The sequence below is a fragment of the Bos taurus genome, chromosome 17 (genome assembly GCF_002263795.3).
Source record: "Bos taurus isolate L1 Dominette 01449 registration number 42190680 breed Hereford chromosome 17, ARS-UCD2.0, whole genome shotgun sequence".
NCBI classification, from domain to species: Eukaryota; Metazoa; Chordata; class Mammalia; order Artiodactyla; family Bovidae; genus Bos; species Bos taurus.
In genome coordinates, this window is record NC_037344.1 from 12,113,851 (window position 1) to 12,137,582 (window position 23,732).

Genomic DNA, 23,732 nt, shown 5'->3' on the forward strand with positions numbered 1-23,732 from the left:
CCAAAAAACGAATCCTAAAACCTGGACGCTTCCCTTAGCCCCTTTGAGGCTTTGACGGGAGGGTGACCCACGGCATATCCTGGAGATGAGCAGACTGTCCTCCTATGCCAGCCCTGTGGCAGGTCAGCAGTCTAATCGGCGGTGCAGTGAGTTAAACACATCTTCAACTCCTTTTTTCACTTCTTTCTTTGAAAAGTGGGAATCTGTTGCCCTTCCCTTGGAAGAATGAGGTCTGTGAATCACTGTGACCTGCTGTGTGACCACCAGAACACGACAGGAGTGCAACCATGTTACTTCCCAGGCCAGGCCTTCCAAGAGCCCAGCTTCTGATTTTGTCAGCCTGGGACACGCTCTCTGGGAACCCAGCCACCAGGTAGTAGGAAGCCACAAAACAGAGATGCAAACTGTTTCTCATATTCATCAATGGACCCAGTGAGTGCCCAGCTGGCAGCCAGCACGAACTGCCAGCACCCTGCGTGAGTCACCTGGGATATTCCAGCCCATTGGACCACATGCCGAGCAGAAGAACTGCCCAACTGAGCCCAGGCAACCCCAGCACCACATGAGACCATCAGCAGTAGGCAGTTTCAAAGCACTGAGTTAAGGGGTAGTTCATTTCATAGTAAGGGATAAGCAAAACAGCCTTTTCCCACAGGATGATATCCTCTTGGACAGGAAAGATCTGGAAGGGAGTGTATATGTGATGCACCCAGGTCTGATGTGACGTGGCCAGATGGGAGTTCCCCACTAGTGAGATGTCTCGTCTGAATCTTGGGGAGAGGGCATCTCTGGGGAGGGTGGGGTATGTGGGATGGATTTCTGTGGTCCCCATAGGAGTGCAGTACAGGTGTCTCTCTCCACAGCATTTCTAGAATACCTCCATTTATGAACACAATCATCTAGGTCTCTTCCCTGGTGGCTCTGACAGTAAAGAATCTGCCTGCAATGCAGGAGACAAGGGTTCAGTTTCTGGGTTGCGAAGATCTTCTGGAGAAGGGAATGGCTACCCACCCTACTGTTCTGGCCTGGAGAATCCCATGGACAGAGGAGCCTGGCCAGCTACAGTCCATGGGGTCGCAAAGAGTCAGACAGGATGGAGCAACTTAGCACACGCACACGCTCCGAGGTCTCTGTGTGCCCGTTGAGGTACTTGCCTGAAGCCAAGGGACAGATGTGTCTACGCTAGAATCTGGGAGGACGGAGTCTTGGAGCTGATGCCCAGCGAGCTAACAGGCTGGAAACAGAAGTAGCCCTTTCCTACACACCTGATTTTTTTTGTTGTTGTTATTGAGTTGCAATGTCACGAATGTCTCTTTCTCTTTGGCAAATTACTGAACTTATTCCTCATGAAGTTCTTTTAGGAGCTCAGTGTGAGGATATATGTACAGTTCTTGGCACAACCTACACAATTTAGCTACTCAATCAGGAAATATCATTTCCAAATTTATAGTGCTTTTGTTTCCACATTAAAATGGACCTTGACTCTGTAGTAGGTTTACCTCTGAAAAGGCAGCTAATTCTCATGTGTTATATTAGGTGACCATATTCAAGAGTTTTATTCGAACCCATTTGGTATCTATGGAACTCTTGCTAAATCAAAGTGATCTTCATAAAGTCACAATGGTCTCCATCCATCATGCTTTCTTAAACAGATAAAGGCTCTTAAAACTGTGCTGGTATTATCATTTATTTTTCAGCCTGACCTTTGGCAAAGGCAAGAAGTCTGCTAGTTGGTGGGCTACTTAGTCTCTCATCAAGTGTAAATGGATGGGAGATCTCAGATCCATTTACACCTGAAAAGGAGGTTTGCTTACCCCTCTCTCGGGTTTAAGGCCTCGTGCTGCATGTACATTTCTCCACAGATGTGCCAATCAAACTCTCTAAAATCTTCCTTGCCTTTGACCAATTTCCATGGCAGATTTGCCACATGTCTGAGTTTCCTGGAAGGCAAAATACCTTTGCACTCACCCAGTCGACCACATCAGAGCCAACTTTGAACTCTGGTTTGGAAAAACAAGACTTCTCTGGGGGGTGGCTTGGCGAGGCAAAGGGAGGGCTGAAGGAGACACAACTCCGCCGTTGCTATTTTTTTCAAAGAGTTAGAGGGATGAGGCTGATAACGCTGAGGAGGGACAGAAGTTCTATTTCTGCAGGTTCCTTAAGGCAACGGAGGAAGCTCGGCGGCCACGGGAGTCTAGTTAATGAGCAGGTTATACAATATTCATTGTGTTGGGTTTAAGTCTTCAAACAGAACGTCTAATTGCGAGAAGAAAAAAAAAGGCAGCTAAATTACAGATGTTAAGACAACAAAGCTGGGGAAGAATTCCCTCTGATGATAGAACGGTCCTTGTGCTGCTTCCTCTACTAACTGCTCCCTGACAGGGGTGGGGGGTGGGTGCACAGTGAATCGCTGTTCGAATCAACTATTCTCAGTAGGTCTGTTCTGGCTGAGACTCTCTACAGGATGCAGGGGGAACCCAGAGAGGCCTGGGACCACGATTTTCTCAGGGGACTGTTTTCTTGCTGCCCACAGAGGGAGCAACCCAGTTGCATTCCCCTTCGACCAAAACAAAACTGTTGTCTCCAATTCTCCGGACGTGCACGGTCTCACCACCGTCAATCGTGGCAACCGCATCCCCGGCAGGCTCACAAAAGGACACCTCCATCTGCCTGCGGCAAGACTGGGCGTGCAGGTAACGAAGGCCAACAACCACGGCCATGCCCAGCACGGCCAAGAGGCAGAGCAGGATACCCAGCTGCAGGGTCCTGAGCTGGATCCCCCACGGGGCCCTGGCTCCGTCCTGCCCGAGCTCAGGTCTTAGATTGGTCTTCCTGGGGTCCCCCACCCCAGCCGCTCCATTGCCCTCCTCCACTCCGCGCTCCTTGTGCTTTGACCGAGGCAGGAAGCTGGCAGAGGGTCTTGATGCCTCTAACTGGCCATCAGCAGTGGTGGGCCTGGAGGTGGCAGAGGTGTGGAGGGCAGGAGTTGGCTGGGCTGCCCCGGCCCCATGTCCAGTGAGTGCCCTGGAGGACCAGAGGTGAGGATGGGGGAGATGGACAGTGTACAAAGGAGGCCTCATCACTGTCCTATTAGAGGCCTTCATCTTGTCCTAGAAAAGCAAAGGGAAAAAGAAAAATCAAAGAAGCTAGTCTTCCCTCCAAGCAGCTGTTGAACTTTGCAACTACCCCAACTTCCTTAAAGAACCCCAGGCAGCAGCTGAAAACCCAGCCTCATGCCTGCTCTTAAAAGAGCTCAGAGGAAAACATCCAAGCAGATAAATATGCACTTGTTATTGATGGGGACAAGGAGACTAATGGAAACCCCCCCAAGACAGCATGGAGGTCCCATAAACACAAGGTCCTATTAGAGGGTCCAGGACGATATAGGTGACCGTCATCTCCAACGGCTGAAAGCTCTGAGTGTGTCTTTTGATGCTAAGACCCTCGCAAAAAGGACCACTGAAGCTTGCTATAGGCTCCTATAAATTTGAGTAAGGATATTATACCATGTTTTATTTTGTGTTCCTTTTAAGACTTCAAAGAAACAGTAAATCATTGACCATGTATATTTTATACTGCCCATTGATCTAACCTCTGGGACCATACATGGTATTTTGAGGCCAATGTTATAAAGGAGATGGTGGGGGAAGAGGAGAGAGGAATTATTAACCAAAGCTAAGTGGGAAAACATATCACCACCAGTGATCTGTAATTGGGAAAACCACCAGTTTCTGTAATTGCCAATAACTTCAGAGACACTGTGGATAATGGAAAGGCTGGTATTGATTGAGAAAAAAATGCTGTGTATACATCACACCCTGGCCTCCTTCTCACCGATTTTGGTTACTAGTCTAATAGCTATGATCACCTAGTGTGGAACTTCCCACTCTGGAATCAAAAATATCATACCCACTGCCTGTGTACAGCGTGGCTGTTACCTGTTCATCCCTATCCGAGGGCAGACAAGTTTCCAGTGAATCAAAGCTTGGATCATTCTGAGTCCTAAAAGGAAGAGAAAAAAAGCCGAGAAGGAGTCACTGAGTATTTGGGTTTTTTCCTTACCTTTTATTATAAAAATCTTCAGAATAAAAATGTAGAATAATGTAATGAACCCCCAGATATGTACCACCCAGGTTCAAAAATTATCACTTCATGACTAATCTTATTTTATCTCTCTCCCTGCCTACCTACTTTGCCTCCATGTTTTATTGTTTGTTTTTTCCTTTAGAAATTTCTTTACTTGTTTATTTTAACTTTTATTTTGTATTGGAGTAGAGTCCATTAACAGGCTTCCCTGGTAGCTCAGCTGGTAAAGAATCCGCCTGCAATACAGGAGACTCCGGTTCAATTCCTGGGTCGGGAAGATCCCCTGGAGAAGGGATAGGCTACTCGGTCCAGTATTCCTGTTGACTCAGACCGTAAAGAATCCACCTGCAATGTGGGACACCTGGGTTCTATCTCTGGGTTGGGAAGATCCCCCAGAAGAGGGCATGGCAATCCACTCCAGTATTCTTGCCTGGAGAATCCCCAGGAGCCTGGCAAGCTACAGTCCATGGGGTCCCAAAGAGTTAGACATGACTGAGCAATTAACCACAGCACAGCACACAGAGTCTATCAACAATGTTGTGTTAGCTTCAGGTATGCAACAAAGTGATTCAGTTATACACCTATCTATTCCTTTTCAAATTCTTTCCCCATTTAGATTATTACAAAATATTGAGTAGAATTCCCTGTGCTATACAACAGGTCCTTGTTGGTTATCTATTTTAAATACAGCAGTGTGTACATGTCAATCCCCAAATCCCAATCTGTCCCTCTCCTCACCCCTCACCCCTGGTAACCATAAATTCATTTTCTAAGTCTGTGAATTTGTTTCTGTTTTGTAAATAAGTTTGTTTATATTAGTTTTTTTAGATTCCACATATAAGCAATATCATATGATATTTGTCTTCCTCTGTCTGACTTAATTCCCTTAGTATGATAATCAAAAGGCTATGCTTCCTATCACTGTTGTGTATACTGATAACATTATATTTCTTGGAAATACTGGAGTTTGCAGTCCGGGGCTGCAGAGGGAATGGAGAGGGAGGCGAGTGAGGATGGCAGCAAAGACCCACTGAATCCTTGTATTGATTTATATACCTTATATAGTATATACTTATAATTTTACTTATCTAAATATGTAACCTACATTTATATTTTATTTATAGCAGCATCTCAGAGACCTCAGCCAAAACAGCAGTTTCCCAAGATAATCTACCTACCCAGCCCTTCTGCAATGAGTGCTTCTCATGCACTTAAGAGTAAATACGGTTGAGATCTTTTTCTGTCTGATAGCAGGAAGGTTACATTTCCTTGGCACCCTTGTGTTTGGTTTCACCCCACCACCTGTCCCGAATGGCCTACCCCCTGATCAATCACCTGTGGCAGGTGCTGAAGCCGGAAGCGAAGCTCTCTGCGGAGAAGCCCCTGAGGGCCACAAGCCTCTCCAGACCCCGGACACCCAGGGATGGTTCCAGGGATGGTTCCAGGGTTGGGCTGCTGTCCCTGCTGGGGTGATGGCCATCGCTGACTACAGCAGCTGTGTGTGAAGATGCTTGGAATGGAGTCTCTGCAGCCCCGAGGAACTCTGTCACCCCAACACTGATGGGAACAGGATCTAAACTGTCCTCTTCTCCAGCTCCAGTTACGGCTGTAGCAGAGACATCTGTGCGCTGCTGAAGGGTGATGGGGAGACTGGGAGCCAAGTGGAGGCCCAGAGACACTGCAAAGAAAGAGGGAGAAATCATCCTTGTGTTGATTAGCACACAGCTAGGACCATGGGCTGAATGCCCGAGTCTTTGAGGTGCCTGAGGACAGACCGTCAAGTGTGAACCACTCAGAAGCACCAATTAAAGATTGTCTGGAGCATCCCAGATAGCCTTAGTGGTAAAGAACCTGCCTGCCAATGCAGGAGACGTAAGAGATGGGGCTTCGATCCCCAGGTCAAGAAGGTCTCCTGGAGAAAGACATGGCGATCCACTCCAGTGTTCTTGCCTGGAGAATCCCATGGACAGAGGAGCCTGGCGGGCTACAGTCCAGGGTAACAAAGAGTTGGACACAACTGAAGCGACTTAGCACTCACAAAATGATCATCTGCTCAGTAATAGAAACCCCTGACTAAGCAGCAATAGAAATCCCTGACTAAGCACCCAGCTTTTCTTGTTTGTTTGTTTTTTTTCTTAAAGAGTAAGCTCCTAGCCCTTCTGGGCTTGTGCATCCTTTTAAAAAAAAAAAAAGATTTATTTATTTAACTGCTTCGGGTCTTAGTTGCAGCATTCAAACACTTAGTTGCGGTATGTGGGATCTAGTTCCCCGACGAGGGGTCAAACCCAGACCCCCAGTACTGGGAGCCTGGAGTCAGCCCCTAGACCATCAGGGAAGTCCCTGGGCTTGTGCATTCTTAACAGTCACCAACCAGAGAAAATAGAAACCACGGTGACCACTCTGTTTTCTTACTTCTGCCCCAAACTGCTTCTTGCTAAGAAAAAGGGTGGGATCCTACAAAAACCAGATTTCTTTTTGAAGCTCTAGGTCTTTCTTGCCATGGGATTAATGCTAAAAGTTTCCCCCGTGATGACAGGGACTCTGATCCCTGTTATGGACAGAGGCGGGATCACTGCCCTCCCCTGTCTCCTCTCCCATCTGTGATGAGTGGACATGACGGCCCAGAGCATCGGAAACAGGGCAGCAAACAGCCAGCCACAGGTTTGGAGTCATCGTCTGGCTTCAGCTCTTTACTCTGCCAATTCCTGAATACCCTGTCCAGGCGGAGGCCTCCAGAGTGTCAGTTTCTTCTTTGCAAAATGAGACCAATAATAGTCTGTGGGGCATAGAACTGCTGAGAGCAGGACCGTGCAATCACTGATGTAGGTGCGTGGAGCACAGGGCCTGGTTCAGATGCAAAGTGCGCTAAGTGCTCACCACGGTGGTCAGCAGGGCGACCATGCTGTTCACAAAGAGAGTGCTGGCAGAAGTTTCTGTGGCCAGGGCTCTAACTGGGTTGCATTGAACAACGATAACAAAAAACTGTGACACTTTGTTCTTACGCCTTTATTACTCAAAAATAGGGAGACTGAAGTGAAAAATAAAGAAAGCGTACACAGACACACAGAATTTAGCAAAAATCATGACCCTTTTAACTCCTGCCTGAACTCTGAATGCATTCAGATGCTTCCTGCAGACCCACTGCGTGCTGGGCCTTGTTCCGGGTGCTGGGGATGCAGAAGTGATGATGCAGGTTGTGAACGGTTGCTTCTGAACTCAAAACCTAGGAGGACAGACTCCTGCTTGCCCAACCTTATAAATCACAGTGTGGTCAGAGCTTTAATACCAGAGCTAAAGAAAGCAATTACATTTGCCTACCAAGAAGCAAGGGGCAGAGGTTCACAAAGGATCAAAGGAGACATCGGAACTGCCGCTTGGAAGGTAAACAGTTCATCAGAAGGAGCAGTTCCGTCTAAGGAAATGTCAGGAGGCAAACATGGAGACATAAAAGTATGTCATGCCCAGTGGGGTCAGATAGGACCCTAAAGAGTCCCAGAGCTCTGTTGGAAAATAAGTTTGAGAAATACAATATGCTATTTTCCCATGGGAAAACTCATCATTCCCATTTACCTACTGAAGTCCTCTTACAGTTAAAGCAATTCACTCCAATTTGTTAAATGACACCTCTCCCAATGCATGTGCGTGTACACACACGTTTTTCCTCTGGGAAGCACTGGGATTTGTGTAGAGGAATGGGTTGGATGACAGGCAGGAGCAGAGGAAGGAGTATGAGCAACTTGATCAAGTGTTGACCCTGCAGCTGCTCAGACTGGAGTCTGCCAGCCCCGGGGGACAAGGTGCCCAGCAGGGTCGCCCATCAGAGAGACTTTGCAGAATCAACAGGACCCGTCTTCCTGAAGCCTCATTTTCACTCCTGTTCAACTTCAAACACTCGGTCATGTCTGACTCTCTGCGACCCCAAGGACTGTAACCCGTCAAGCTCCTCTGTCCATGGAATTCTCCATGTAAGAATACTGGAGTGGGTAGCCATTCCCTTCTCCAGGGGGTCTTCCTGCACCAGGGATTGAACCCAGGTCTCCTGCACTGCAGGCAGATTCTTGACCATCTGAGCCACCAGGGATCCCCACCCATGCTTGGGATCCAAATGCAACATTTGCATGATTGATAACGTGATACAGGAGACTTCAAACCCATGTTGGTTTGCAGGTCTTCTTAAGGCCACCCTCTCAGATCCTGAGAGCTTTTCTCTGCTTTTAGGAGCATCTAGGCGGAGAGGTTGGAGGAGCTGTGCCGGGCAGTGGGGAGAAGACAAAGGTTTTGGTCATAGGCAGAGGGTGGCCCTGGGTTGGCTCTGATCCTGGATCTGCTGGACTAGCAAAGTCAGGGATTCAAATCATGTGCTGGCCTTATCATGTTAGCTTGGAATAAAAGAAAGAATATAGGAAGATGGGATCAAATGGTTTAAAGTTTGGCTCTTCTGTACAAGTGATTGGATGCCTTTATGAAGGCACCTGTTCAGAGCACTTAAATAGAAATAAATAATGAAAATAAGTTCCACTTCACCACGAATCTTCAGATAGGTCAGACATTCTCTAGCTGCTTAGGTGTTTGTTTTTTTTCATTGTCTATTTTTATTTGTTTTTTCAGAAGTTCATGGACCAATCGAATCTAAAGTCACGTGGTGAGCCTGGAAAAAAATCCATTGCCATTACAACAGCCTGATTCTGTTCTCCAACCCAAGCTGCAAAGAGCCATCTACCTACCTCAGAAAGTAACAATCAAAATTGGATGAGCTTTTATTTTAAAAAGAAAAAGAAAGGATTATTTCTGGTGCTCCCCATTTAGTCTCAGAGGTCCAGGAAAAATGGGTAAAATACTGTGGAAATTGATTAGGTGGAGGGGGGTGGTGGGAGGAGGCGTGTGGCTATTTTTTGATTTTGCAGCTCAAGTGCCGCGCTCCAGGGCCCAGCTTCATCTGTGAGGTTGAGCGGGACAGAGTGTGTTCATTGCCGTGAATTCTGAACTTGCAAGCAATCCCCCCAGCCCCCACCCACAGCTGTGCAATCACGTCCCCAGGAACTGTTGACACTCCCAAGACAGCAGTCTATAGCTTGTGCCCCTGGAACTGGAAACTGGCAGGAGTCACTTTTAAGTGAAAGTAAGGCACAGTGAAAATAACACTGCCAACCAGGCTGGTGAGTGTGGCGGGAAGTGGTACCTGGGATGGCTCCTTCCATGTTATCCAGCCTTTGCCCAGAGGCTGGCATTGGCGAGCCAGGCTCCACATGGCTGTCGGAATGGGCTCTGCTGTGTGTCTGTTGATACACGACAGATGATTCGATCTTCACCCAGTAAACGAAATATGACTGGACTACAGACAAACTGTAGAAAAAGAAAGCAGAGTGATGGGAGGATTTGGTCTTCCTTAAGTCATACCTCGGGCCATCCTAATAAAAAGGAGAGAACGAACGAAAAGTTAAAGAAGTACATGATAAAGTTAAAGAAGTACATGATCGTGTTACTCCCTTGGGCGACTTCATTCTTTTTAGAAACAAAAGCTCAACAGCAGCAAATAATTAAAATAGGAGACAACAGGTACAAATCAATTACTCTCCTGAATAAATATAATCATTAAGAATCATTTTGACTAAAAAGTGTCTTCTAGAACTGCCCTTCTAGAACTTCTAGAATTTCGGTCTAGAACTGAAATTAAAAGATGCTTGCTCCCTGGAAGAAAACCTATAACAAACCTAGACAGCATATTAAAAAGCTGAGACATTATTTTGCCCACAAAGGTCCATCTAGTCAAAGCTGTGGTTTTTCCAGTAGTCATGTATGGATGTGAGAGTTGCACTATAAAGAAAGCTGAGCACTGAAGAATTGATGCTTGTGAACTGTGGTGTTGGAGAAGACTCTTGAGAGTCCCTTGGACTGCAAGGAGATCCAACCAGTCCATCCTGAAGGAAATCAGTCCTGAATATTCATTGGAAGGAATGATGCTGAAGCTGAAACTCCAATACTGTGGCCACCTGATGCAAAGAACTGACTCATTGGAAAAGACCCTGATGCTGGGAAAGATCGAAGGCAGGAGGAGAAGGGGACATCAGAGGATGATGAGATGGTTGGATGGCATCACTGACTCAACGGCCATGAGTTTGAGCAAATTCTGGGAGTTGGTGATAGACAGGGAAGCCTGGCGTGGTGCAGTCCATGGGGTCACAAAGAGGTAGGACATGACTGAGTGACTGAACTGAACTGACTGAGAACTGTCCACTCCAAAGGTTTCATCTTCAGCTGTGCTCATTCACCATTACTGGTGTGTCGTGAATTGAATTACACTGTTCACTGAAAATTTTATAAAATTCTGTTGTACAATGGTATAATCCTATTGGGGTTGTAAATGCTATTGAAAATGAGAGATAAATCATTCATAGTCTAAACAATATTTTGAATACATAATGCCTCTCTTCAGTAAAAACCATCTGTACCGACTTGATCTTATTCATCCTTCCCCAAATTTCACCAAAGCAGGGATTTGGGGCAAGTACCATTTTTCTCACTGTAAGTATTCAGAAGACAATCATAAAAATGTGATGAATTTAGCTGAAGTCACCCAGAGAGTGGGCAGGTAAAAGGGTCATCAACATGTTGATGTTACGGTGGGGAAGGATCCTGGGGTGACGGCATGTGAGGACCCAGAGATGCATCTGATAAGTGATGCAGCTCCTTTTCCTGTCAGTGGAGATCATGGCTTCTGATCTACTTCCACTGCTGCACAGAGAAGCTACTATGGTAAGTCTAAAAACAGAGGAAGATTGGGATTGACATGTATACACTATTGGTACTGTGTATAAAATAGAGAACTAATGAGAACCTACTGTACAGCACAGGGAACTCTACTCCATGCTCTGTGGTCACCTAAATGGGAAGAAAATCTGCAAAAGAGACAAAAATCCAAAATATACATATGTATATATGTAAAGCTGAAACTCCAGTACTTTGGCCACCTCATGCAAAGAGTTGACTTATTGGAAAAGACTCTGATGCTGGGAGGGATTGGGGGCAGGAGGAGAAGGGGACAACAGAGGATGTGATGGCTGGATAGCATCACCGACTCGATGGACATGAGTCTGAGTGAACTCCGGGAGTTGGTGATGGACAGGGAGGCCTGGCGTGCTGTGATTCATGGGGTCGCAAAGAGTCGGACACGACTGAGCGACTGAACCGAACTGAACTGACTGATACATGTAGCTGATTCAGTTTCCTATAGAGCAGAAAATAACACAACATTGTAAAGCAACTATACTCCAATAAAAATTAATTAAAAAAATAAAGTAATACATGAAAAGCAAAAAAAGAAAATTTAAAAACTAGAAATGGAAGAGCTTTGAGAAATACAAGTAATTGTACAGACCCAAGGGTTTCATATACCACCTTGAACTGGAACCAAAGTCCTGGCAGGGGCCAGTTACACCAACAATCAGGTGGGTTCTGGCCTTTCCAGGCGGTCAGAGTCATCAGGGCATGGGTGTTTTCCTCCTTGCTTGTCCTGCTTGCTGTGTTAGGGCACCAGGAAGAGATGGAAAAGGGACCATGATGTGTGGGGGCCACACACCTCATCGCTCACATTCCCTAGTGCCGAGGGGACAGCCTGCAGGGGAAGCCTGGGGTCTGGATGCCCCCACCCTTGGGCACGTCCTCCTCTTCTGCACATGAGGGTGTGGGGGAAAGAACCTAAGGAGGACAACCACCACCGCCGGTGTGTGCTCTGCCGTGTCTGACCATGGACTGTGACCCCAAGGACTGCAGCCCGTCAGGCTCCTCTGTCCATGGGATTTTCTTGGCAAGAATACTGGAGTGGGTCGCCATTTCCTCCTCCAAGGAATCCACCCAACCCAAGGATCGAACCTGTGTCTTCTGCATTGGCAGCGATTCCTTACCACGGAGACACAAACCCTTCCCTAAAAACCAAACCAAACCAAACAAATTCACTTTCTTGGTACCTGTGAATGTTTGAAAAGAAGGACAATGCCAGTAAGGACAATGCCATTGAGGAATGATGCTGTTTGTATAAAGCTGATGGTTGCCAGGAACTGGTTCACGCACGTGGCACACACTGGCTCTTCGACTTTACACAAGCCCATGAGGCGGGCGTTGTCATGATCACACCCACGTGATGGACAAGAAGCTGCGGCACAGAGCTGTCAGCAGTTCTCCCGGGCCCGGCAAGTGTCCACTGTCTGCCTGCCTCTGTCTCTGGGCTCTCTCTGGACTTTGCCACCTACAGCTCTTTTGTCCCCTAGTGAGAATTTTCTGGAGAGACTGGCCAAGGTGCATCTATGCCCAGGGACAAGGGACATCACACACTCCTAGACCATGAATAATCACACAGAATGGAGTTGGGGGCAATTTTTTAAAAAACTCATCACCTATATAGACTCTCTAGTAAGGGCAGTCCCAGTGACCCTGTCCTTATTATAAGGTGCAGGGCAGGGTCGGGGGGGAGGCAGGAACCAAGGAAGTGTGTGAAGTCCCCTCCCTTCATAGTGGAAGTTCAGTTACCAAGACCCAGAACTTAACTCTCTTACAAGAACCTGATGTTCCCCACGGGCTGGGCAGGGGCCCGCCACTCGAACGACAGGTTTCTCTTCCGGGACTTGTCCGCGTGGGTGACTGTGTCAGCCTCTTCAAAGCAAGTTATCAGTTTGGAATGAGGAGGAATGGAGACAAAAGTGCCAGCTATCTGATGATCAGACACTCTTCGGGCCTGGAGTAGGAAGCCCATGAAATCACGACTGCTCCTCACGGCCACTGCAACAGAAAACGTCCATCAAGGCCAACATCCTGGAAGGAGCAGCACTAGGGAACTTCATATGAGTATTTTTCAAAACAAAAAGCTTAGAACCAGTCCAGTGCCCAGAAAGTAAACAATTTATTAGGGGGAAAAAAGGTTGAAGGGCTATTTCACACCCCAAATAAATTCTGTTTGGAACAAAGACATGTAAAAACGAAACACGAAAGAACTAGAAACAATGGTTTGGCTTTTTACTGGTTTTTTTTTTTTTTTTTTTGGTTTTTGCTTTTAATATTGGAGTTAGGAGTGTCTCTCTAAGCAAACCTCAGTAGCCATAATGGGAAAAAAATGATTTCTTAAAATTCTTAGCATAGAAGAAATCAGAACACAAGGGATAAACGGAGAAAGATATCTGCAAGATACAACAGGCAACTATACAGAGAGTTATAGTGAATTAACAAAAGAGATGACCAAACTGAAAATCACCAACAGAGACAGAAAATAAAACAGGCTCAATCACAATGGTTAAAACAACTATAAATGAGACACTACTTTATACCTATCTTATTAAGAAATTTCAAAACATGTAAGTATAACCAGTATTGATAGCACAACAGAAAAACTAGGACACTCATTCAGAAGTGCTAGGACTGTAAACCATGCAACTCTTTGAGGGAGTACCTTGATAATATTTTATGTGTTTTTTTTAATCCCCACACTAACCAATAGAACAACGTGATTGGACAAAACCATAGAGAGAGAATCCATTTTATTTCCATTTATCACCTCTAATTCCCATCTAAAGAGGCAGCATCCGTCAAAAGAGAGTGGAGCCAGCAGCTGTGCTGTGCTTGAGTTCCCTGTGGCTAAATAGATGGTGTGCTGCTGCACTGAGCTACCATCTTCAACACCAGTGACTTTCTTTGCTGCTTTCTTCCAGCTGGCACCTTGGGAGCTTGGCCCAAGGTAAGCAGGAGTGATTCTGAAGTGTGTGTGTGTGCGTTGGGGGGGGTGGGGGGGATGGTGGGAAGGGGACCCCTGGGGGACGATCCTCAGTCACTGACTACCCTTCCTCCATCCTCCTGAGGGACGATTCAGAACCGTGTGTCATGTGGTTTCTCAAAGGGCCATCATGGGCTTGGATCCCAGTGTACTTCCCACAGCAGTAACCCACTCTTTCACGCCCCGTATTGGTGTCTCTTTCTTCCCTTTCACCCATTCTCTCTTTTTCATCAGTGCTTCTTGGGTCATTTCCCAAATAAACCACCTGCACACAAGTCCTCACTCTGCTTTTCTAGGCACCTGAACTAAAACAGCAGGAAATGCTCTTTTCACCCCTCAAATAACTTTAGTTTTAAATAAGGAGGTATACAGTCTGTTTCTCACACATATTTGATACGGGGTGTTTGTTCAGGGTAACTATATTTATATCTTACGATAAAGAAAAAAAAATTTTATAAGGCTGTTTGTACCCTCTTCTACTATAAAGATTAATATCAATAAAAGATTTGTTATGTGATTTTAATGATGCAAGTATATCATGATTTATGGCTGCAACTAGAGACCATCATACTGAATAAGTGAAAGTGAAAGTTGCTCAGTCATGTCACTTTTTTCTGACCCCATGATCTATACAGTCCATGGAACTCTCCAGGCCAGAATACTGGAGTGGGTAGCCTTTCCCTTCTCTAGGGGATCTTCCCAACCCAGGGATCGAACCTACGTCTCCCACATTGCAGGCAGATTCTTTACCACCTGAGCTACTGCTGCTGCTGCTACTGCTGCTGCTGCTGCTAAGTCACTTCAGTCGTGTCCGACTCTGTGCGACCCCATAGACGGCAGCCCACCAGTCTCCCCCGTCCCTGGGATTCTCCAGGCAAGAACACTGGAGTGGGTTGCCATTTCCTTCTCCAATGCATGAAAGTGAAAAGTGAAAGTGAAGTTGCTGAGTCTTGTCCAACTCTTAGCAACCCCATGGACTGCGGCCCACCAGGCTCCTCCATCCATGGGATTTTCCGGGCAAGAGTACTGGAGTGGGGTGCCATTGCCTTCTCCGACCTGAGCTACAGGGAAGCCCAAAAATACCAGAGTGGGTAGCCTACCCCTTCTCCAGCAGTAAGTCAGAAAGAGAAAGACAAATACCATATGATATCACTTATATGCAGAATCTAAAAGAGGGAACGAAAGAAACGGTCAAACAGACTCACAGACGTAGAGATCAGACTTGTGGCTGCCAAGGGAGGGCGGGTAGAGGAGGGCTGGGCTGGGAGTTGGGGTTAGCAGGTGCAAGCTAGTACACACGGAATGGATAAACGACCAGGTCCTGCCATGTAGCACAGGGAGCTGTATTCAGTAGCCTGAGATAAACCATAATGGAAAAGAATATTAAAAAGAATGTGTATACATATAGAACTGAGTCACTTTACTGTACAGCATAAATTAATATCACATTGTAAATCAACCATACTTCAGTAAAAAAATAAACTAAAAAAAAGACCATAAATATTTCATGTTTTCTTGGGTACATAATTTCTTCTTAGGATTAAACCAAACTATAGCCCAGGAAACTCCTGCTTTGGACAAACACAACTTGGAATTTGTCACTAGGACCTTGGGGCTCCCGGTGGGAGTCGGGGGTCTCTCAAAGCCTCTCCCACACCTACCTGAAACCGTGGCACCCGCTGAGTAGGAGGAGCTCCCGGTGAGGACGGTGATGTGGTGGGTCCCGGGGCTCTGAGTCCGGGCTGGAATGTGCTTGGGTCGCATGTCCGCACAGGCCACCGCGCCAGCCCCGTGGGAAAAGGCGGAGGAGCCGGGCACCAGGCAGAGGGCGGCACAGGCCCAGCCTGTGAGGGCGGCGGGCACCCCCATCCTGCCCTCTCCCGTGTCCCGGGGAACAGCAGCTTCAATCCAGATGCTATTTAGGAAAAGGAGGTGATGTCTCTCTGACTGTGCCTGACCTGACTGAATCCCACACTGCCTTTATCCCTGAGACACCTTTGGTGCCCACTTCCCAGACTGCAAGTGCTCAAGATCAAAAAAAGATGTGCCACATTACTATATAGAAAAGAGATGACCAACAAGGGCCTACTACAATAACACAGGGAATTGTACTCAACTTTTTGTAATAACCTATAAGGGAAAATAATCTGAATAAGAATACATACATATATCTGAATCATTCTGCTGTATACCCGAAACTAACACAACACTGTAAATCAATTATACTTCATTCTTTAAAAAAAAGAATATCTCTTTAAAATAGCATTTAAAAAATCAATGTGGAAATGACCAATAAATATAGTTAGAGCAACTTGTTAACTAAAAAAAAAAAATCAACTAAATTAAAGTTTAAATGTGAAAAAAGGAAACTGCAAGAAAAAAGAAAAAAAGTATGTGCCAGACTAGAGGAAGTGCTTCATTTTTAAACCCTTTTTTTTTAAACTCTCTTCTTATAATTTTTTTGTAAGAATGCCTCTTTTTAAAGAGAGGCTATGCTAATTACATCAAAGAAATAAGACCAGAAAATGTTTGAATCCTAACGTGAACTCCTTACAAACTGCCTGATACCCAAGGACAATGTGAGCTGTAATATATTATAGCTGAAGTGAGACTCCCGATGTTCCAATATGGGCAGGCAGCCTGGCATATGGTGGCTTGGTTTAGCATCTTCTCTCTCTAATTGCAAATTACAGAGTTAAATGCTACAAATCTTCTGCCAACTATCAATTATTTAGGGAGATTGTTAAATTTGCAATGCTTTGATAGAGCCTGTCTTTTCTCCTATTGACAAGTTTTGGATATTTCACTCCTTTTTCACAGAGAAGATGAGCAAAAAAAGTTATACCCAAGCCCGTCCATTTTATGCCTTGCTAAATATAGTGAGGAAACACACACACACACACACACACACACACAAAATTAGCTCAGGAGTAGAATGAAATATTGGGGCAAAAATAACATTTATAGAGTAAATATTTTTGTTTATACCATGAATGCCCATCAACAGAAAGAATTAAAAGTTGACTGTCAAAGAAGTTCACAGATGAAACTAAAGTGAAGAATAGCAAGTAAGACAGATGAAAAGCTCTCTGAATAAAGATTCAGGGCTAGCAGGCATTTTTTAAAATACAGCTGCTTGTTTTTATAGTTCTATGCACATAAAAGTTCTTTTAATACTGTGATCTAAGGAGCAATGCAAAGCAACAACAGTTCTGCTCTTGAATAGGCTGGCTCTAAAAGGTAAAAATAAAATGTACACATTTAGTGGAATGTTTAGCTATGAAATCAGGAGACTAAGGAGGTAACCCAAACAACCAAATCATCAAGTGTCATCTCCTACCATCCTTTCTTTAAACCATCAGCATCACCATCCTTTACACTGAGCAGACACAGGGGGCCTAGAGTATGGTCTGTATAGAAGGTGACTTTCTTAGAATTGTCCTAAGAGTCCTTAAGACAATGCCTTTCTATGCTAGGTCTGTTCTCCACAAGAAATAAGAGTCAAAATCCCTGCACCACCAAGGGCCATTCCTACAGATTTCCAGATACATTGGAAAATGATGAACAAGGAGCTGTAAAAGCATCTTCTCAGCTGAGGGGACTCGGGGCCCTTCTGAAAGACAATAAGGCTTTACATAGACAACTCCCTAGGAGACTGTTGTTGGCGGAAGGTGGTCTCGTCCCCACAGAGGCAGACCAAACACAGATTATGGAGGAGGCAGGGTGAGTACCAGGTCCCACAGATCAAGGCCAAAACCATACACTTCATCCTTCTCCTCCTTTGATCTTAAAATGTCTTGCCCATCAGCACCTTGTCTATCTGAACCAGAAAAGCATCCACTTACCTAGGAACACATTTTCCTTGAGGCTTGATGGAACAGTTTCCCCTCCCAGAGCTGCACAGACACATCCTTTAAACAAGTTCATTCTTCTCCCTTCAGTTTCTCCTCGAATGGGCAGGACAACAGCTGTTACTGCTAATCCTCAGCGTCCCCAGGAACTGTCCCTTGGAGTCCAAATCCAGCCTTAATCGCATTGGTTTTCCCCTAAGGTCACATACGCATCCTCAGGTACAGTTTCCACGTCAACATTGCTCAAGCCTGTGTGAAGATCTGGAAAGAGCTGGGACTGGTTTTGCACACAACTTCCTTTGAAATCCTCAGCAGGAGCCCCTTGCCTAGGGGACAATGATCCAATCAAACAAACCTCAGAGATCTCTGCTTCTGAGTCAACATAGGCTGAAGAAGGTGTCCCGGGGAAATGGGATTGAGGCCATGATCAGAGTGCAATGTTTGGACCAAGAAATCCCACATAGCATACTCCCTTCCCATCAATTGCACTGAAGCTGGGATTCACCCCGGCGCACGCAAACAAGAATCAACCAAGACCCTTGATAACAGCGCAGAGCCGTGGATCAGTGGTTCTCAATGTGGGGTTCCCAGAGCATCACCTGGGAGCCTGCTGGAAGTGTAGGTTCCTGGACCTCACTCCAGACCCACTGAAAAAGCAGCTCTGGGGTGGAATTGAGCGATCTATGGCTGAGGTGGTTCTGACATGAGCATAGTTTGAGAAGCACTGATACAGATTCCCCAGGTTTCTTTCCAGACCTGTGAACAGAACTGTACAAGAGGGAGTTCTGGAAACCTGTATTTTTATTACACACCCAAGAGACAGGAGATTCTTGTGACCAGGCAAGTTAGGGAAACACTGAGTTGAAAAATCACCACCAAGCCTCTGAGAGGACCCAGCCCACCTGGAAGTCTGTTAATAGAGTCAGGCTTCTGAAAGGACTCTGGACTCACTACGAATGTCATGAACATGGGTATGTGAATGCCCCCTTTGTGTTAGGCACTCTGTGTGCGCACACTCAGTCGTGTCCAACTCTTTGTGACCCCATGGACTGTACCCCGCCAGGCTCCTCTGTCCGTGGGATTCTCCAGGCAAGAACACTGGAGTGGGTTTCCATGCCCTCCTCCAGGGAACCTTTCCAACACAGGGATCAAACTTGCATCTCCACACATTTACAGGCAAAAACAAAGATGGCTCAGACACGAATCCAGAGCAATAGATACAGCAAAATGGAGGCGACTCACAAGGCTGCAGAGTGTATGATTCTATTTATATAACATCCTGAAAAAGGCAAAATTATAGACGAGGAATGGGTCAGTTGTTGCCAGAGGCTGGGGTTGTGGGGAGAAATGACTCCAAAGGGAGGCACCAGAGAACCTTTTGGGGGATGGAAATATGTGAACCTGAATGGATCATGGTCATAGTTATACAACCATAGGAGCTGGTTTAAACCCACAGACTGTGCACCAAAAAGTGCATTTTACTGTATATACATTAAAAAAGAGAGAATAAGCAAAAAATGACATGACTAACATACACAAGTAGTGAATTGTTAGTCACTTAATCATGTCCGACTCTAGCCTGCCAGGCTCCTCTGTACACGGAATTCTCCAGACAAGAATACTGGAGTGGGTAGCCATTCCCTTCTCCAGGGATCTTCATGACCCAGGGATCAAACTTGGGTCTCCTGCAGTGCCAGCAGATTCTTTACATTGGAGCCACCAGAGAAGCCCAATATACGTAAGTAACTATTAGGCAAATGACAAGTGGGATACCATAAAGGAATTATGAGCTCCATTCTGTGGGAACTCAATATCTTTCTGGAGTTTACATGTCTCCTGCATTGGCAGGCAGGTTCTTTATCACTAGCACCACCTGGGCAGCCCTCAATATCCTATAATAAACCATAATAGAAAAGAATATGAAAAAGAACATATATATATATACACACACACACACACACATATGTATATGCGTGCCTGTGTGCTCAGTCGTATCCAACTCCTTGAGACCCTATGGACTATATGGACCCTATGGAGCCTACAGGTTCCTCTGTCCACGGGATTTTTCCAGGCAAGAGTCTGGAGTGGGTTGCCATTTCCTTCTCCAGAGGATCTTCCGCACCCAGGGATTAAACCTTAGTCTCTGCTTTGGCAGGCAGATTCTTTACCACTGAGCTATCTGGGAGGCCCATCCATGAATATATATATGAAGCCACTGCAGTATATTCTTGCCTGGAGAACATACAACTGAATCACTTTGTTGTACAGCAGAAAATCAACTATACTGCAATATATAAATTATATTTCAATAAAAATTTTAATTAAAAAAATAAATGCAGGATGTCCTAGAGAGACTCCTAGAGAGACTCGGAGCATGGACAGTGCAGGGCAACATGGGGCGGGGGCTCCGGAGAGAGTAGCAGGTGGACCATTAGAGGCCTCATCTCCACTCCAGCCAGTCTGAGTGCAATGAGTGACTCAGCGGGCAAAGCATCAATTCAGAGACTGCAGGTCCAGCCCCATCATGTTGGTTTGGGGTCCAAGTTGCTCAAGTGGTCTCAGCAAGTCTAAGTCAGACCCTCTGCTCTGCAGACAGCAGGGGAGGCTGGCTTTCTTGGCCAGGACTCCCATGTTCCCCGTGCTGGGGAAACCACACTCGTTGACTCTGGCTCCTCCGAGCCTCCGTCTGACCAGGAATCAATCTTCCTTAACTCAATCTTCCGTTAAGTGAGAAAAGAAGCTGGGGGGCCCAGAAAACTAGGGTGAGGGTCTCCCATCGCCTTCATTATCCTGGTTTTCCGAGCTCACAAGGTCACCTGAGGGCTGTGGCTCAGATGCTTTGGTGCAGAGAAAGTCACAAGTCTCCAGCCAGGCTGGGCCTGGACCTCCCCTGACACATTGCATGGCTTTTGCCCTTTGAAGTTCTCCCGGCTTCACCAGGTCCCACATGAGTGGGTCACAGATGTCTGATGCTAGGAAAGAGAGGGGGTGGCCACTCTCTTCCCCAGCCCTCTCTGCTCCCTTCCTAGTCTTGGGGACAACCGGCTCTCCCCTCTCCCCGCCATAGCCTCCCACCCCTGTACCCGCTCAGGTCACCTGGCATTATCTACCCACCACAGAGAGAAGGGTCATGTGCCAACACTTCTGCTTTGGCCCCATAATGAAAACGCCGCTGATGTGTGATTCTCAAGAGACCACTCCCCTGGTTAGAGCTGCTGCTGCTGCTGCTAAGTCGCTTCAGTTGTGTCCGATTCTGTGCGACCCCATAGAGGGAAGCCCACCAGGCTCCCCTGTCCCTGGGATTCTCCAGGCAAGAACACTGGAGTGGGTTGCCATTTCCTTCTCCACCCCGGTTAGAGAAGGGGAGGGAAACAGCTGAAGAGCACACAGGTGGCTCCACAAATAATCCTGCTCTTCATCCAGGCTGATCCTGTTGTTGGAAACCAGGAGGCATGATCTTCCTTGCCTGCCACACCCACATTCCCTGTGCCACTCTGGACAGCCAGCAAATCAGCACTGAAGCCACCAGGAGTACCACTGTTACCGAACCTTATCTTGGGAAACTGAGCTCATGTGTCTAACTTGCTAAAGGTCCCAAAGCTTCCCAGCAGTGATGGAAGTGGTTTCTCCCCACAGCTCTGCACCGACTGCCTGTGTAGCTTCATTTAAATATGAGGACAGCTGTTATTTTTGTGACACCAGGGTGGCCCAGCAGTAAAGAATCCGCTTGCAGTGCAGGAGCTGCAGGAGACACGGGTTCAATCCCTGGGTTGGGAAGATTCCCTGGAGAAGGCAATGGCAACCCACTCCAGTATTCTTGCCTGGAGAGAGGAGCCTGGTGGGCTACAGTCCATAGGGTCACTAAGAGTCAGACTCGACTGAAGCAACTTAGCACGCACATCATTCTTGTACCCGTATCGCCATGTTCTTGTGAGGTTTCTTTTGTGGGGGTTGCACCGAGTCTTCCTGGCGGCACGGAGGCTCTTCATTGAAGCCTTCTTTAGTTCTGGCCTCTGGGCTCACCAGGTGTGTCACGGGGACTTAGTTGCAATGTGAGGGATCCTAGTTCCCTGATCAGGGATCGAACTGCATTGGGAGCTCAGAGTCTTATCCACTAGACTCTCAGGCAAGTCCTCTTGCGAGATTTCAACGAGGTGATAGAGAGTAAGTGGGGTCGAACCCAAAGGAAGGGCTCAAAGCCTGTTTGGGAAAGGAGAAAAGTGGGCTGAGCTGCAGAGAGGACGGAGCTGGTTCACAGAGAGGGGCGATTTGCTGCCAGGTGGCCCTGGGGCGGCGGGGGCTCGAGAGGGTGTGATTGCGAAGAAATAAGAACCAAAGTGGAGGTGAGAAAGAGGGTATCTAGCATCCCAGGCTCCATGGGCATTCTAATCCCCATTTTGATCTGGGTGCGCAAGGAAACCGAGAAAACATTGCTTTTTGCTTAAATCTATTGGAGTCATTTCACACTAGCAATTTGGCTGGACTTGATACATTAAGTGACTAAATAGTTACGTTGACATCCCCTGACTCCAACTAGAACAGTTACATTAATGTTACACACAGGAAGAGTCTCTTTCATGTGGGTCTTATGGTTTTAAATCAACAGCTCTGTGTCCTTTGGCAATTCACTTCATTTCTCTGGGTTGCTGCTGGTATAAAATAAAAGCCTTGAATTAAATGGTCCCTCAGATTTCTTCCAACTAGAAAATTATAGATACGTTTAGTTTTATTTTAGCCATGAAGGCATAGAATGGGCTAGTTAGGATGACAACCGTCTTGGGACGACGTGGACCAAGCCCAGCACGAGGTGGTGACCACAGCCACACCGCCTCATCCCTCCAGGTTCTAGAGCAGCCTTCGAAGAGTGCTTCTCAACCTCCACGGAATCCGCAGAGAGGAAGCATCGGCCGGGTTCACCAGCCTAGTCCGTCCCGGGACATTTCTTCATTTTTAGAGGTCTCTGAAAGGGAGATGTGGAGAATGTGTCCTTGGTACCTTATTAATAACTTTTGTCCCTTTTTTATGCCTTGGTCACAAATTTCAGTTGACACTGACTGGTGTTTGTAGGTAGGCATTGGCTATACCAAAATGGTTATTGTAGTGAGCATTGTAATACCGCAGAGACAAAAAATTTATTAAAAAATCTACAGAGTTCTGGGACAATCAGTAGAAGGGAAGAGAACATTTGCACAATTTTCTTTGAATTCAACTTTAATTTTGAATTCAACTTTAAAATTTAATTTTGAATTAATTAAATATTTTAAATTTTAATTTTTAATTTTAATTAATTAAATATTTTATTAATTTTATTAAATTAATTTAAGTTTGAAATCAACTTTTAAAATGGGACATTGATAAACATTTATGTACACATAGCAGGCTTGCTGACCTGCTTCCTTCTCTGTGCTGCCATGTACTTTCTTCCATTAGAAAAATAGAATGCACTGGTGCTTTTTTTCCTTCCCAATTATACTTCCCTGTATTCTCCCATTAAAGAACAGTACAGAAAAACAGGACTTTAAAACAAATAGTTGAATAGTTACTATTAGCAAAAAAAAAAAAAGTGCTTATAGAGAGTTGGCTGATGCAAGAAAGTATCAGCAGGATCTCTCTTCTCTAGGAGTTAACATTTTATTTAATACTTGGGGTGAGGTGGCAGGTGGTAGAAGAAAGAAGTCAGCAAATAAGTTGTACAGCCTTGGCAAGTTAATTAAATGTTGATGAGCCTCAGTTTTCCCATCTATGAAATGGGGAGATGACTGGATTTCTCACAAGGATATTGTAAGGACTGGTGTCTTTGTATAATCATGTATGTATATGTTACTCAGTCATGTCTGACTCTCTGTGATCCCATTGACTATAGCCCACCAGGCCCCTCTGTCCATGGAATTCTCCAGGCAACAATACCAGAGTGGATAACCATTTCCTTCTTCAAGGACTCTTCCCAACCCAAGGATCAAACCTGGCTCTCTTACATTGCGGCAGATTCTTTACCATCTGAGCCACCATGGAAGCCCATGTATAATGTATAATGTATG

The 23,732-nt window shown here is 46.0% G+C and overlaps 1 protein-coding gene across 1 annotated transcript; it reads right to left on the reverse strand.

Moving 5' to 3' along the window:
* Positions 1-1,410: 1,410 nt before the first annotated feature.
* REELD1 (reeler domain containing 1) lies at positions 1,411-15,907 on the reverse strand. The gene is made up of 6 exons (XM_015475372.3): positions 15,505-15,907; positions 12,636-12,858; positions 9,266-9,429; positions 5,422-5,764; positions 3,939-4,002; positions 1,411-3,110 (listed from the first exon to the last, which is right to left on the reverse strand). The coding sequence occupies exons 1-6, from the start codon at positions 15,710-15,712 to the stop codon at positions 2,505-2,507; spliced, it is 1,608 nt and encodes a 535-aa protein (XP_015330858.2). The 5' UTR covers positions 15,713-15,907; the 3' UTR covers positions 1,411-2,504.
* Between the last annotated feature and the right edge of the window lie 7,825 nt (positions 15,908-23,732).

Excerpts from the sequence above, each read along its gene's own strand:
- REELD1 (XM_015475372.3), bottom strand. The coding sequence starts at position 15,712 with ATGGGGGTGCCCGCCGCCCTCACAGGCTGGGCCTGTGCCGCCCTCTGC. Across the intron at positions 9,430-12,635 it reads GTGGGGAACATCAGGTTCTT|TTTGTCTGTAGTCCAGTCAT; the intron begins GTAAGAGAGTTA and ends CTTTTTCTACAG. Across the intron at positions 3,111-3,938 it reads CCTCGGATAGGGATGAACAG|GACAAGATGAAGGCCTCTAA; the intron begins GTAACAGCCACG and ends TTGCTTTTCTAG.